We start from the raw sequence: 15961 nt of genomic DNA on the forward strand, positions 1-15961 counted from the left end.
TGCTAGTCGTGTCCTGTCAGCCACTGAGCGAAAGCTATCAGTAACTGAGCGTGAATGCCATGCCGTTATTTGGGCAATCGAAAAATTTCGACCATATATCGAACGCTATCCCTTTACCGTCGTAACATATCACCATAGCTTAATCTGTCTCCAAAATCTAAAGAGCCCAAATGGCAAGCTAGGCTGATAGTCATTACGCCTTCAGGCCTACGACTTTAACATAGTGCACCGAAAGGGCAAAGACAATGTCGTGCCTGAGTCTTATCTCGCATGTACGAGACTGACGAGGACGTCTCTGTTTCCCTCACGTCCCTCACAATCGACGAGTCTATTAGAGACAAATAGTACTTGCGCAAGTTTAAGCAAGTAGCCGAAGATTCGCGGGGTCACCCATATTGGAAAGTTTTCGGCGATCGCTTATTTGTTTATCGGCCAAATCCAATTGTTGACGAGTTAATGAATCACGACGAGGATGCGTGGAAGCTAGTGGTACCTCGAGGACAGCGCGAACATATTCTCGCGCGATGTCATGATGAGCCTACGGCCGGACATCTCGGCCGTTATAAGTCTCACCAGAAAGCCGTCCTTTGCTATTATTGGCCCGGCCTTTATAAAGACGTTGCCCATTATGTACGCATCTGTCAAGTGTGTCAACAGATAAAGGTTGAACAAAAGCCACCTGCTAGACTTATGGGTAAACATATCTTTACTCGTCCATGGGAGATTGTTTGCGGCGATTTGATGGGTCCATTTCCACGTGCACCTCAAGGCCACGAATATCTATTAATTTTCAGAGATATGTTTACCAGATGGATCGAATGCATTCCGGTACGAAAGACCAATGCTAAGACAATCAAGAAGGAAATAAACCATCGTATTGAATCGAATTCCTACGATTCAGCATTACGCACCGCTTTTTGTTAGACAATGGCACGCCTTTCAAAAACACGATGGTCGATAAATTCTTGGAAGATCATGGAGTCATCCATGTTACCTATGCTCCGTATTCTCCAAAGTCAAAACCAACCGAGCTTGTTAATCGCACGATCAAAACTACGATTGTGGCGTTCGTCGAGAAACACACTCGATGGGATGAGCTTATAGACGAACATGCGTTCGTCTATAAATACGGCCATTCACGAGGCTATTCGCGTTAGTCCAGCCAATTCTGAACTATGGCCGACATCCATAGCTGCCTCACAACATTTGACGAAAAGAAGAGCGCGCAGCAGTAGAACAGCTCGAGGCTGCTGCTCGTACCGATTGGTATTCTCGTATGAGTAAACTTGACGATTTTTAAGCCAAGGCGCTCGAAAATTTTAAAACTGTTCAAGCCAGGCTAGAAAAATACAACCATAAACATCGCCACATTAAGTCAGTGATAGAGTATGGGCGAAAAATCGTGTGCTTGCATCTGCCGCCAAGGTCATTGCCGTCAAGCTCTGCCCAAAATAAGCAGGGTCTTTCGGTATAACGGCTTGCCTCAGCATGAACTCGTATCAATTCGAAACCGAAAAGTGTGTTGATAACGGGAAGGTCACCATTGCCGAACTAAAACCTTGCTATGTCGATGAGCAATTTCCGGAAGAGAATCCGCGGGACGATGAAAACGTCTTAGTGAGTGAGATAAAAAAACTCTCAAACAAAGAAATCGATCTTCCTGCTAAGCAATCAACAGCTGACGAATCCATGCCCGGCATCCGACATATTCCCATAGCCAGCCCGGCAACACAGCTAAATACTAGCAATGCTTAGTCAACGCCTATAGTAGCGGTTCCGCGCAAGCGAGGACGGCCCCTAGGTTCAAAAAAAATAGCTCTGCCACCGCTGCCTCTTCGTCTGGACGTTTACATCCCAAGAACAAGTGAAACGCCTAATTTAATTTTCCGTCCTTTCTCGGCGGCCTGCATCTAGGCTCCCTGCTTTAATTTTGTTTCGGCTACTACGGCCACTGCTTTATACTTTTATCGCTCTACTGCTTATGCTTTTACTTCGCCATTGCCGCTGCTTTAATTCTGCATCGTTACCGCGTGTTCAATCTACAAAGGAGCAAGGAACGGTCACCCTGACCGTGGAAGGACCCAGGGACGCAGTATTGCGAGTTACAGGCTATGGATGATCTGAGTGGGCTTTTCCCAGCCCTAACAGCATCCATCATTGCAGAGTTTGTCAGCTGCTGAAACTCTAGACAGAGGCAAGGCCAAGAAAGCAAAGAGAAGTCCAAGCACGTTACTCCCCGTGACTCATGCTTACTGCAGGAGATGCACCAAACCATCTCATGAGGCATAAACCGAAGAGGCGACTCCTTGGACCGAGAGGTGGACCGCGCTGGAACAAGCTGCACGCTGCGCTCGATCAGCAAAGCTTGCAGCTTAATGCGTTGAGGAAGTAGCGTGCTGGAATGTTCTGAGCTTTGCAAAACACTCGGATGCTCGTGTCAGGGCCTAGATTCAGGATTTTATTATTAAGATGGAGAGGGAGGTGGAAAAGAAGGCCTTCTTGTCCGAAGCTGCTGCTCGCTCGGATGAAGCAAGGGCAGCCCGGGAAGAGAGCGCCCATCTAATGATCGAGCAATAGGCCAAACGCCAGAAGCTCCTTGCTCTTCAGCGGAGGATTGAAGAACTCAACCTCTAAGCCTCCACTTTACTGAGCGGCCCCGGTCCTTTCGGCATGGCCTCAACCAGAGCTCGTCCTAACATTGGCTCTGCCGTTAATGAGAGCGTCCCTCGGTCGGCTCGGCCTCACATGGGGCCAGCCAGACTGACTTGGATGCAAAGGCGCTACGCAGCGACACCCAAGATCAAGGGCCATGGACCATGACACAGCGCATCGAGGCTGTCCGAATGGCTCAGAACAAGGAAGAGACCTTCTGTGCAGCCAACGGAAATTTGATCCCTCAGTATTTCGCCATGCTGCACAGATTCGATGAGCAGCTGTGTGGCAAATACGAAGGTCCAATCCCGGCCAAAATTGCGATACGTTTCTGCACAATCTGCAACCTAACCTCGATAGGAAGAACAGCAAACTGTCAAAACTTCTTCCAGCATTGGAAGTTCGAGAGAGGTTTGGAACCCAAATTTGACTATTCCAACGAACTAGGATTTAACAGCGCACCCCGCTAGAATATGGCTTGGCCTTCGTACCACTCTCAAGGGCGAGGAAGATAAAGAAGGAAGAAGAACCAAACTACACTACCATAACGATCAAATAATCCATACTTAAGTAAACTACCATATAGGAAACATTTAGACCAAGTTTCAAGAAAATCCGAAACTTACCCCTGATAAGCTAATCGTCATTTCTGGAATGTGCCATAGAAAGACGTGTAACTTACGGAAAATTTAACTTACATTACCAGTGATTATTCTACATCATTAACAAACATGCAAACAATAATCCAAAATACTAAGCGCTACTAATTCAATTATCACTAATACATAGTATATCGTAAAGGGGTCTTAGCTGTTTAACAAGCAAATACTCTTATAATAAAGTTTTGAAGGTTTTTCATTAGAAAAAAATGCAGAATTGCCTAACATTTTACAATGATCACTAAGCCCCATGACCGATGTAGAACATCGAGCGGTACAATACTAAAATTATAATGCAGAACAATGAAGTATACGCATTAGTATGGATGCGAGGAAGGGCGAGGTATTTCAAAGCAAAGAACGCGCAGTTACATAATCATATTGGTTTCATGAATAAAGTATGAGATAAGGGATACATTAGCGGCTGCGAAATAGAGAAAGAGACAGATAGAGAACAAACATAAGTGGGATAAAAAACGAAGAGAAAGAGGGACAAAGAGATAAACAGAAAGAGAGAGAGAGAGAGAGAGAGAGATAGCATCCCATCTACCGGGAAACAATAATGAGCAAATCTCAACGCACTTGGGCCTAGGCCAGTTCCGTCGTCTTCTGTTACTGTCTAGTTTTTTCTAGCTTACTCTACCACTTACGTTAGACGCTAGCTGTTGGAAGAAGCTTAAGTTATAAAGTAAAATCAAGTATATTTATATAAATATATCATGACAAAACGGGTTAGAAAGAAACATAATAAGAAATCTTTATAATATGTATAACTTATTTTGATTAGGAAGGCTAGTAGCTTACTAAAAAAGCTCGGACACAAGTTTTTATTTAGTAGTACTACGGCTAGATAGTCAGCTCAATCGGTTAGTATTTTCTTATCCTTAATAATGTCTGGACAATATTCATCTTATTTACTATCACTTTGACTGTCGCATTCATTTCTTCTGTCGTAAGTAATTTGTTAACATACATATATTTTTACAATCTTCAAAGGCATAGAAATACTAGTAATCTTTTTTAAGGGGATTAATTAGTGTTAAGCAGAGAAAATTATAAATTTTCTTTACTGCAGTGAAAAAATTGCTCTAATAAAGTTATCAGCATGATCATAACAGACGTTTATAAACTGATAAAAAAAATAATAATAAGTAATAAATAATAAGTAAAAATAAAAATGAATAATAAGGTAAAATCAATAATTATTTACGACGTCATAATGCCAAAAACTGAATCTTATAATTTTCGAGAGTAATATCACTATTAATTTTAATCAGTTATTTATTTAGTAAAAGAATTATTCATTTGGTTTATTTATTTATTGGTAAAATGAATGTATTGGGTAATTTTATTCATTTATGAACACAAATTTTTTTGCTATATTTTAACAGAACGATAAAATATAATATCATATATGAATCATATACCTGAAGAAGTGGAAGATCTTCCTGTGGAGTGAGGTAATGTACATGTGGAAGTGATGTAGAAAATTTTGTAATATACGGAATTTGTAGAGGTGCGGTTATTTTTACTGAAGCTTCAAGGCTTTGAATGTCTTCTGGACCAATAAATCCTAAAGAATATAAATAATAAATAAAAAGTCATATACTTATTAATCTTCTAACATTAAATTAACAAATAAGATTCATTTAAAAATTGTAAGCACATTAAATAAACTTATATATAACAAAAATATTAAGAAATGAACATATCTAGTATAACACGATTTAGTATTATTCAAGCTATTATGTAAAGTTACCCGGTAAGACTTAAATTATTATACTGACGTGGCTGTCCCGTAGCAGAAATAGGTTTAAATACCTGAGGGTTTTTCAAGACTTAATTACCAAGTGGGTCGAACTAAAACCGCTACGGTCGGCAAACAGTCCTACTCTCGCTGCCGCGCTCGAGGAGTTAATTCTGTTTAGGTGGGAAACTTCTGAATATACCTTTAGAAATAATGCGAAGGCGTATAGGAGCAAAGTGTTTCAGGACAGGTTGCAAGAATAACGTATCGAGCACGTATTTTGTCCAGCGTATCATTAGCAAAGCGATCCGCTTGAGCGTGTAAATCGAATACTAAAAACAATGATATCGAGGTTTGTAGATACCGATCACAGGAGCTGGGATAGGTATTTGCATGAATTTCATCATGCTGTGAATACGGTGACTCAGACGTTTACAAAGGTATCACCGGTATTTCTAAACATTCGTATGAATCCACCCCCGGTAAAGAGTTTAAGGCACTAGATTAAGGTAAAAGCACCTATTGCTAAGATAGATACGAAGGCGTGGGAAGATAGGCTAATGCGTTTGAATGCGTTACGCGACTCCGTAGCTAGACATATCGATGAAGCTCAGGAAAGGCTAAAGAAAAGAAACACTACGATAAGGGTAAACGTCAAGCATTTTTCCAATTAGGCGATTTGGTTTGACGCAAAGTGCATACGCTTTCGAGCGCTGCGAATGGTAAAAATGAGAAGTTAGACCCGAAATATGACGGACCATTTAAGATAGTCACGGTAATTTTGCTCAAGATCTACGAGTTAGTGACAAATAGTAAGCATCGTACGAATAGCGTATATGTTTCGGAAGTCAAGCGATATGTGCCTCCGCGTAAAGTAAATTGAATAGGTCTGTGGGATGAGTCGGGTATGATAATTTTTGTATGTTTCTTTCTTTCCTTTTCAAGATTCAGCGAGTGAAACGACGCAAAGTGTTTATGACTGAAACGGGAGAATCGGGCAACATCACTCAAGTCGCCGAGGCCCAAGTATCTTCGGGCGTCACGTCCGCACTGGTAGATCCGCCGGAAGCTGTGGAGGTTATAGAGGTTAACCAGGTGTCGAGGTCTCCTTAGGGCAGGCGGCCTTTTACGACATCAAGGTTGCCTCATGCATCTCGCAGCTGGCTAAGACTTCGATTGGTGGAGGCGAGGACAGGAATGCGAAGGAGATTCTTTTTCCCCCGACTTTGCCCTCACCTCCGACACCGTTCATGAGCGACCGACGATGGGTACGGTTGTTGACCGATAATCGGAGGGTGGGATCGATCATCCGCCTAGCTGTGCCAAAGCGTAGGTGGAATAAGGCAGTACGTTGAAGCGCAGCGTTTAGACTCACGATGCTTTGCATCCACAAAGCGTCAGAGAAGTCCAGGATTATCGCCGCGAAAGGGGGAATTGTCTTTCCGCAGGTTGAACCGAGCAGCGAAGGCGAGAAATCGCCGGGCTGCTGGGCTGCCGCGGCTGGCTACCTCGCAGGTAGGGCGGTGAATCGGAGACGTAGCACTAGGGCCTCCATTGGGAGAGGGAGCTGCCTCGAGTAGCTCCGCAGCCGCACGTCCACGCTCCTCTCCCCTATAAACCCCTCGCCCATCAAAGGTCGGGCCCCGCGTATCAGTTCGATAGCAGGCGTGGGCCCGCGCAAATTCCTCCAGCCGGGTATCTGGAGGATGAGCGAAAGAGGGAGGCTGAGGTCCGATAAAATGCGGGAAGGAGGAAGCGCTCGATGCGTTTCAACCTTTCCGCATGTAATTTCGAGAGACCATCCTCCAGTCAAATGACGACGGTATCCCAGGCGGTGGAGGGAGCTGCTATTAAGGCAACGAGTATTATCCAGCCACCGGTTGCTTAAGCAGCTGATGGAGGAGGGGTCTCGGGAATAGATACGGACTTCGCCGCCGGAAAGACGAGAGTGGAGCCGGTGGCGCCGGAACGACCTGTCCTTAGGCCGGTACAACATCTTCCATCTTTCCCGGCGACCAGCTTAGCCTCGCTCTCCGCGTCCCCATGTTGGGTGGATAGGACTGGGCTACAACTAATTCGTGATAGCTTCCTGTAGGATCTGGCTGAATTGCAGAACGGGATTGCAACCAAGGTCGACCTCTTTTGGGTTCGGTATGTCGGAATTGTGGACGACTCGACGTCCTCGTCTACGAGTGTCCGCGCTGCCATGATACCTTTAAGACTGACCAGGCACGCAAGAGGTTACTAGAGGAGGAAAAGACTCGGAAGCGCCCCAGTGATTTGGTAGGACTCCAGGCTTCACAATTGGAAACCTTCGAGCCGAAGCCAAGGACAAGGCCGGAAGTGGCCAGTCCCGAGTCCTCCGTCCAAGAGCCAAAAGCAAAGAAACCTTGACATCAGTGCGGTAAGAGATACCGGGAGAAGCTCGTGTGTAAAATGCTTGCCGCGGGGGAAAACCGGACTGAAGCCAGTGCGACCAGCACGGCGCGGGCAGAGGTCGCGCAATGGACGGAGCAGGTGCCGATATCCGCGAATCTGTCGGTAAATCGTGACGCCAGAGTAACTGAGCCCGAGACGACTAAAGTTGGCGGCCATAGGCTCTCCGGAGTAAACGCCTCTTCACCCACGGCAGAAGAGCTTCGGGAGCTCAGGCTCCGGTATTTGAAATCGCTTGAGCGGCAGCAATAATGGTATGATTTTGAATTAGTGAGCTTTTTTGTCACGATTTTTGGGGCATCGTTGGTTGGTTGATTCTCCGTGATGACGGGATTGGTATTTCGATTTGACGTGTGACAGGGCAATAGCGATGCTCGCTGGCCCTGTGTGCGGCACTCTCCTCGCGTGAACGCAGCGACCAAGTGTACGCTATATAGCGACTACATACTTGTGTCGTTGCAGGATCTGGAGAGAGGAGCGCAACGATCGGCGAGGTGTCGCCGTGAGTGCGAGTGAGAGCGAGAAGAGCGAGAGAGAGAGAGAGCGATTTTGACTGATTCTGACGGCGAGAGAAGTGGGAGCGCGGCGGCGCGAGGCTTAGAAAATTAAGAGAGAAGAAGGGCAGTTAGGCGCGAGCTCTCGAGTAATTAGGGCCGCCTAAGGAGAGACTGGACGAGAGGACATTTTCGGCCAGAGAGGAACGACTGCCAGGAGTGCGACTGCCATTTGCCAGGAGAGCCAGAAGGTCCAAGCCGAGCCCGGACACGCAGCGACCATTCGCCGTCCCCGGGGCAAAGGCTGTACTGCGGCCTCTCCTGCAGCAGTCCCAGTCATCGCCAGGGCGCCGTTTCCAGCGGGCCTGCGCTTTCGCCGGCGTCGTCTCTCTGCCGACGGACCGTCGGCATCCGGTGGGTCGAAAGCCTGTTTATCTCTCTCGCACCAGCTCTCGCTCGATTACGGACATTAGCTTATTTTGGTTTTATCGCGCACGCTGAGCGATCTCGCTCGCGTGATCCCGCGAACTCTTGTCGCGGAAAGGCTGAGCGAGCGCGCTCGCCGCGGCGAAGTTAATCTTGTAGCGATATTTGTGAAAAGGCGTCAATAAATGAGATCGCCATATGTAATATCATTGAATTAGAGTGTCCGTTTCTTTGTATCAACTTTTCCCAGCCAGCGCGAACTTCGGCCTGTGAAAGTCAGCGCCGGCTTTCTTTACCGAGAAAGAACTCAGAAAAATTAGCAGAGACCAGCCCATGGCGCACGCAGGCTGACCACTCTTGCATGGCATCCCTTGTTTAACCTCGGCAGGTTTTCGTTGTTCGTATCGCTTTGTTCTGGTTGGAAAGAGGTGATTGCGATAATTCCCTTTGTGATAAGTTTTGAACGCTTTTCGGCGAATTCGCGGATTAGCGAGCGAGAGCCGTGGAAATAAGCTGGAAAAGGGAAAATTTTAGTTGCATGGGACATTTTGAGTTTTCGTCATTATTGTGTCGTCAACGCATTTGGCTCGAGTTACGCGGAAGCCCGGAGCTAGTGAAACGGGCTGAGGCGAGTAGCGCGTTGTTGTGATTAAGCGATTACGCTGTAAATTTGTGTGCTGTTATTGCGCAGATTGCGATTGCTCGAGCCGAGTGTTTTGGCTAGTTAAATTTGTACGTTTGAATGTGTGTTTCTGAATTTGAAAGTTGCGAGAATCGCAACGATCATTCTCGGCTGTTTGGATTGTTGCTGAGCGTGAGCTCAAGGTTAGACGTGTTTATAGGCTGAGTAAAGTCTTTGTGTTGCGTACTCGCACCAGGGGCATGCCGGCTTGTGCACGTTGAGCTGTTCTCGAAAACAAAGAGGACAAACGCGCTTAGGCCTAGTCAAGGCGAAATAAGCCGAGGAAAGCTTGGTCTGTTTTGGTGCCTGTTTGTTTACTGCGCGGGGTCGCGTGAAACACGATGCCGGTGACGAGATCGCCCAAGCATCGGATAGCTGCGGAATCGCGGCCGTGGCCAGAAGCGTTTAGAAGGCGGGTTATGAGAATTCCCGTAGTAAAGTCAATATGGGAGCACATTCAGGCAATGCAAATTCAGGAATTGCTGACATGGATGACGTTGAACGGATTAGTTACGGACGGCACGACCGCGGTCGTGCAAGACAGGGCATTTCGCGCATTTTTATATAGCGTACGTCATGAACCGGCACCGCCTGTGTGCGCCGACGATTTTCTGTCAGGTGAAATACCGACTGTCGTTGATGCGAGAAGCGCATCATCGGCGCGGGTCGGACTGCTGGAAACTTTAAAGGCGGAGGTGAATGCAGCGGTAAGCGCTCGACGAGAGCGGAGTGACGTCACGCGGGAGACACGTGCGTTGCCATCGGAGACGCGAGTTCGCGCCACAGATGGTGCGATTGCACGTGAGGAGGTGCGCGGAAGGAAAGAAAGAGCGGGCTTGCATCGTTCGGTGCCGACGGACTTCGCGCCAGCTCTGGGTATTGCGAGCACGCAAACAGAGATTGTGCGAGCGCGCGCGGAGCGGCGACCGGAGAGTTTCCATGGTCGGGAGCCATCGATGTGGCAGCGCGCGGTGAAAACGTTTTGGCCGGCGTGGCTGACTTCGGCAGCATCTAGGGTAAATAATGCTGAGAGCCGGGGAGAACGTGAGGGTATATCGCAGGTAGCAACTCGTGACCCGGGAAGTACGAGCACGCCGGTGCGTGATGGCGCGCAGCCGAGGGCGAGGTACCGACCTGGTGAGATGAATTACGATCAGAAGCGCGTGAATGACACCGCGGGTGCGCGGTTAGGCAAGCATGAGGCCAGTAGAGAGCCTGATGAAACAGAGGACACGGACTACGATTCGGCGCTCGATGACGACGAAACGTGGCTAGAGAGCGCGTCAGAGGAAGAGCGCGCGAGCAAACCGAGGGGCCGATTTCTTTATGGGCAACAAGCAGACGCGGTCACGGCGGTAAGAAGTCGGTCATTGGCATTCCCGAAGAAGGGCGGACTGTCAGCGGAGCAATTTTTGAGGCGATTGCATGAAATGCAATCATTTTATAGATTCAAGGACGCGGAGATATTGTCGGCGTTAATGTTGTCGTTCACTAGCGCAGAAATGGCTTTATGGTGGGAAACGAATCGCCCGGGCTGGGACACATTGCAGGATTTTAAAGATGAATTCCAGCGCCAGTTTTGTCCGCGGCGATCGCGCGAGGATGTTACAACGCGCTACGCCGCCGAACTCAAGGCGAAGATGAGCCATAAGGTGAATTTCTCACGGCCTTCCTGTATATTGCGAGTAGGTTAGAACCGAAGCTTTCGGAACGTAGACAGCTTGAGTTGATTAAAAACAACTTGTACCCGAAACTTCGCAATTATATCAGGGCGAAAAAGGTTCAAACGCTCAGAGATCTTCGCGTGTACGGGGAGAGATTAGAATGCAGACGGGACATCGAGAATTGCTATCGCCCGCCGCCAGCGCCGCAGGAGTCGTTGATGCCAGAAGTCGCTTACTGCGGAGATTCGTCAAAAAGAACCGCGACGACTAGCAGCGGTGCGAACTTTGCGATGGGCGGACGAGTTTATGCGGTCGGGAATGAGAATAGTAAGGACCGCCAAGGAAAGAAAAATAAGTCGGCAACAAAACCCGTAGGCAGGAGCTGCAATTCGGATAGTGAAGGTGTAGCTCAACGGAAGGATGCGGATTCGTCAAAAGAGTTGCCGAGAGATGTAGTGGCCGTGTTATCCCAGCTAGCTCATTCGCAGGGGGGCCCGCCCAAGGGAAATGCGAGGCCTGCTGCGAGAAACGCGGCAGGGGGCGTGACCTTTGAGGGCGTATGCCACAAATGCGGGGGGCTGGGACATCGGAAGGCCGAGTGCCCAAGCCCAGAGAACTTGAAATCGACGCGATCACTCGTGCCTTCAGCCATTGGGAGCTGAAGGCACGAGTGGCAGAGGGGTTTCTGACCGAAGTGCGAGTCGCAATCGGGGAAAGAACCCAGTGCGCTGCTACAAATGCCAACAGCTAGGACATCACGCGAACCGGTATTCACAAGGAAGTAGAACGGGGCTAGCGAGCCAAGGCTGCGGTAAGGAAAATAAGACGTTGGAAACATGTCCGCAATGCCAGGTGTGGCTCAAAGCCCTGGAAAACTTAAAAGCGGGTCCCAGTTGCCCGACGGATTCCGCGTAGTTGTGCGTAATAGGGCAACCAACGGGGCAAAAGTCGCGTTCATGAGGCTATTTTATAGCAAGTTCGCAGAGTTTCAACAGCAGATTGAACGAAATGAAGCTAGTTTGGGCGCGAATAACGCGAAAACAGAGGCCTCTAGGCAACGCGAGGGCGCGAATGATAGAATCAAGGAGAGTACGAGGAAAGAGTTCGACTGGAGCGAATTCAACGAACGATGGACAAGAATGCGTGAAGCAGGGCCCGAGCGCGAGCGAGGAAAGCGAGCGTTGGAGTCGGGAGAAATGCTGGATGCACGCGAACCAGAGCGAAATTGAGTGGGTGGCCAAGGGAGTCCGACGCTCGGGCGTGGGTCGAGAGGTAAATCGACGAGAACGCCCGGGGTGGATCAGCCGGGTATGAACTCGATGGAAACTGCAGAGACCGAGCGGTCTTCGAGAGGTCCAGAGGGGAAAGCGGCGCGTGCGCGGCCGGTTCCGGAACAAACTCGGACTGAGAGATCGCCTCAGCAGGCTGGAAACTCAAAAACTGACGACCTTGACGGTGTAGACGAGACGTCGTCGCGATCCGTCACCTCGTTCAGGGAGTTTATGGTGCTGAGTGGAGAGGTAGCAGTTTGAGCGACACCGATCGCATCGGGTTTGGAAGCGTCGGATGGCGCAGGATGCGAGTCGACACGCAAAGATTTGACGGATAGTCGGGAGAACGAGAAGCGAGGCGAGTCACCGAGAACCGGTGTAGGTCTCTCGCGCCTCTGTGTTCGTTTTTGCGTGGGCGAACCAAAAGTGGACGCGGTGGAAAATCGCGAGTTGCTGGTAGTCCATATCGCGGGGAAGCCTTACAGTGCGCTGTACGATTCAGGAGCGATGGTGACTATCGTGGGCCCGCGTGTACGCGGCGACTTTGCGGACAAGATTGAGCCATGCGACTTCGCGTTGTTCGGGTTTTCGGGACCGAAAACCGAGATCGTGGGAAAACTTCGGCTCAGGGTTGAGATCGACGGAGTGTCACGAATAATCGAAGCGCGAGTCGTGGATGTGCCAGTGCAATACGACATGATAATCGGGATGGACTTTATTCAGGAGTTCGGCATTGGCACGAATCATGCGAATGGGAAATGGCAAATAGAGGATGGCCCTTGGCACTGGTTCGCGGAGCTGAAGCGCGAAAGAGTGGAGTTCCCGAGTGAGCCTGGACTCGCGCGTGTTCGCGTTAGAGCTGAGGTCGCGGGGCTCTTCGAGTTGCGATCTTCGCAGCACGAATTAGTGGAACGTCTGGTGCGGCGGGTGGTACCCCAGAAGTCACCTGCGCGTACGCATTTAATTAAGCATGAGATCGACGTGCAGGGTGCACGACCAGTAAAAACTCCCTTAAGGCGATATTCGCCACAGGTGATGGAGTTCATGCGAAGCGAAACAAGGAAATGGCTGGAATCGGGGCTAATCAGAAAATCGACAAGCGATTGGAGTAGCGCGTCGGTTATAGTCAGAAAACAGGATGGCACGAATCGAATGTGTATAGATTTAAGGTCAGTGAACAAGGCAACGAAAACAGATGCATATCCGATGCCGAGCATTGACTCAGTTCTGGATCGACTGCGTGAGACGCGTTATATTTCTAAGATCGACTTGAAGAATGCGTACTTGCAAGTACCGCTAAGCGAGGAGAGCAAGAGATATACGGCATTCGCGGTCCCGGGATTAGGGTTATTCGAATGTAATTACATGATCTTCGGATTAGTAAATGCTCCGGCGACGTTCATGCGACTGATGGATACGCTTTTCGGACCGGAATTTGAGCCATATGTTTTTAAATATTTAGACGATGTAATCGTGGTAACCGGAACTTTCGATGAGCATTTGACTTGGCTTGAGCGAGCTCTGCAGAAGCTGGTAAATGCGGGACTAGAAGTAAACGTGTCGTAGGACGGCGAAGAAGTAGCAGCTTTCGCGACGATCAAGGACCCTGAATACTTGCAGCGCATGAAGGACGTGCTTGCGAGACCGGATAAATTTCGGGATTGGCGAGTGGAGGACGGAATGCTGTATAGATTCTCGTCTGATAGGTTACTCGATCCGGTTACAAACCGTGAGCAGTGTTGGCGCTTGGTGGTACCGATAGAACACCGAGCTCGAGTGATGCGAGACGCACACTGCGAGCCTTCGGCAGGACATTTCGGAAGGGATAAGACCTACGATAGAGTCGCGAGGGAATATTCATGGCCTGGAATGTATTATGACATCACGGAATTCGTGCAATCGTGCGAGAAATGCCAACGGTATAAAATAGAACAACAATTTCCGATGGGCCTCATGAGCAAGCGCGTAGTTAAGCAACCGTGGTTGGTGATAGCGGCAGACGTGATTGAACTTCCGCGGAGTAAGAATAGGTTTAGATACTTAGTCGTGTTTCAGGATTTGTTCACGAAATACGTGGAGTTTAAACCTCTTGTGTCAGCTACAGGGAAGGCTCTCGCGCAGGCTCTTGAAGAGCTTATTTTGTATCGATGGGAGATACCGGGGTATATTGTCACGGACAATGGTAAGAATTTCTGTGGGAATGAGTTTCGAGCAACGCTAGACGAGTACAAGACTGAGCACGTACTTTGTCCGCCGTACCATCAGCAGGCGAATTTCGCCGAGCGAGCGATTAAGACGCTGAAGCTGATGGTGGCGATGTTCGTCGATCAGGATCACAGGAATTGGGATAAGTATTTGCATGAATTCAGGCAGTCGCTGAATACGACGATACAGGCGAGCACAAAGGCCTCGCCGGCTTTCTTGAATTTTGGCCGTGAACCGCAGCAGGCTAAAAGCCTGCGTCGTGAGGTAGAAACGCGAACGCCGATCATCCGCTCGTCGATCGAGGATTGGAGCGAGCGTATGGCGAGACTTGATGCTTTACGCGATCTTGTGGTTAGACATATCGAAGAAGCACAGAACCGTCAGAAGAAACATTATGATAGAAAACGTCGAGACGTAGAGTTTTCGGTCGGTGATCTAGTCTTGAGGCGAGCACACACTCTGTCAAGCGCGAGTGCGGGGAAAAACGCAAAACTGGATCCGCGATATACCGGTCCGTATAAGATTTTGCGAGTGGTTTCTCCGGGAATTTATATGCTAACCACGAATAACAACAAGCAGGTACCAATGGCTCATGTATCTGAGCTTAAAAGATACGTGCCTCCTCGAGGTACGAGGAAAGGTAACAGCCGAGAGTGATTTCTTTGTTGTGCGATGTTTGTGTGAGTGTGATGTTTGTATGGTTTATTTTATTTCTTTTATTTTACGGACTTGTTAAGAAGTGACCAGGATCCAACGCCAGGCATGTGAACTCGCTGCCAGGGCGATTGGGAAGGGCGCAGCCCCACATAAAGCATGAGAAGGCTGGGGTACCAAATCTGTTCACTTTAAAAGGGTTTTATGTTGTTTTGATTTATTTTATTTTGTTTTCTATTTTGTCTGTGTATGGTATGTTTATTTCTGGTTGTTTATTTATTTTATTTTTATTGATTTTGAAGGTTTTGGCGAGCTGACTTATTGAAGTTTTTATGATTTTGATTTTGTAATATAGTTTTAAGTCGTTTTCTCGCTGGTCCTGTGTTCGAGCGAGGAGGGTTGCGTTGGGTAACCCACGGGTGCCTGCGGCTTCCGCGGCTTAGCGGGGGGGGCTGTGACAGGGCAATAGCGATGCTCGCTGGCCCTGTGTGCGACACTCTCCTCGCGTGAACGCAGCGACCAAGTGTACGCTATATAGCGACTACATACTTGTGTCGTTGCAGGATCTGGAGAGAGGAGCGCAACGATCGGCGAGGTGTCGCCGTGAGTGCGAGTGAGAGCGAGAAGAGCGAGAGAGAGAGAGAGCGATTTTGACTGATTCTGACGGCGAGAGAAGTGGGAGCGCGGCGGCGCGAGGCTTAGAAAATTAAGAGAGAAGAAGGGCAGTTAGGCGCGAGCTCTCGAGTAATTAGGGCCGCCTAAGGAGAGACTGGACGAGAGGACATTTTCGGCCAGAGAGGAACGACTGCCAGGAGTGCGACTGCCATTTGCCAGGAGAGCCAGAAGCTCCAAGCCGAGCCCGGACACGCAGCGACCATTCGCCGTCCCCGGGGCAAAGGCCGTGCAGCGGCTTCTCCTGCAGCAGTCCCAGTCATCGCCAGGGCGCCGTTTCCAGCGGGCCTGCGCTTTCGCCGGCGTCGTCTCTCTGCCGACGGACCGTCGGCATCCGGTGGGTCGAAAGCCTGTTTATCTCTCTCGCGCCAGCTCTCGCTCGATTACGGACATTAGCTT

General features: G+C 49.0%; 1 protein-coding gene across 3 annotated transcripts in view; it reads right to left on the reverse strand.

Moving 5' to 3' along the window:
* Positions 1-15961, reverse strand: part of LOC131673122 (uncharacterized) — a 974862-nt gene that overhangs the window by 626839 nt on the left and 332062 nt on the right. For all 3 annotated transcript variants that reach the window (XM_058950873.1, XM_058950865.1, XM_058950855.1), the window contains one exon: positions 4739-4884. In XM_058950873.1, the coding sequence (XP_058806856.1) occupies positions 4739-4884 (146 nt within the window). The remainder of the gene's footprint in view (positions 1-4738; positions 4885-15961) is intronic.

The sequence above is a fragment of the Phymastichus coffea genome, unplaced genomic scaffold, assembly GCF_024137745.1.
Source record: "Phymastichus coffea isolate CEN01 unplaced genomic scaffold, Cenicafe_Pcof_1.1 PCOF00013, whole genome shotgun sequence".
NCBI classification, from domain to species: domain Eukaryota; kingdom Metazoa; phylum Arthropoda; class Insecta; order Hymenoptera; family Eulophidae; genus Phymastichus; species Phymastichus coffea.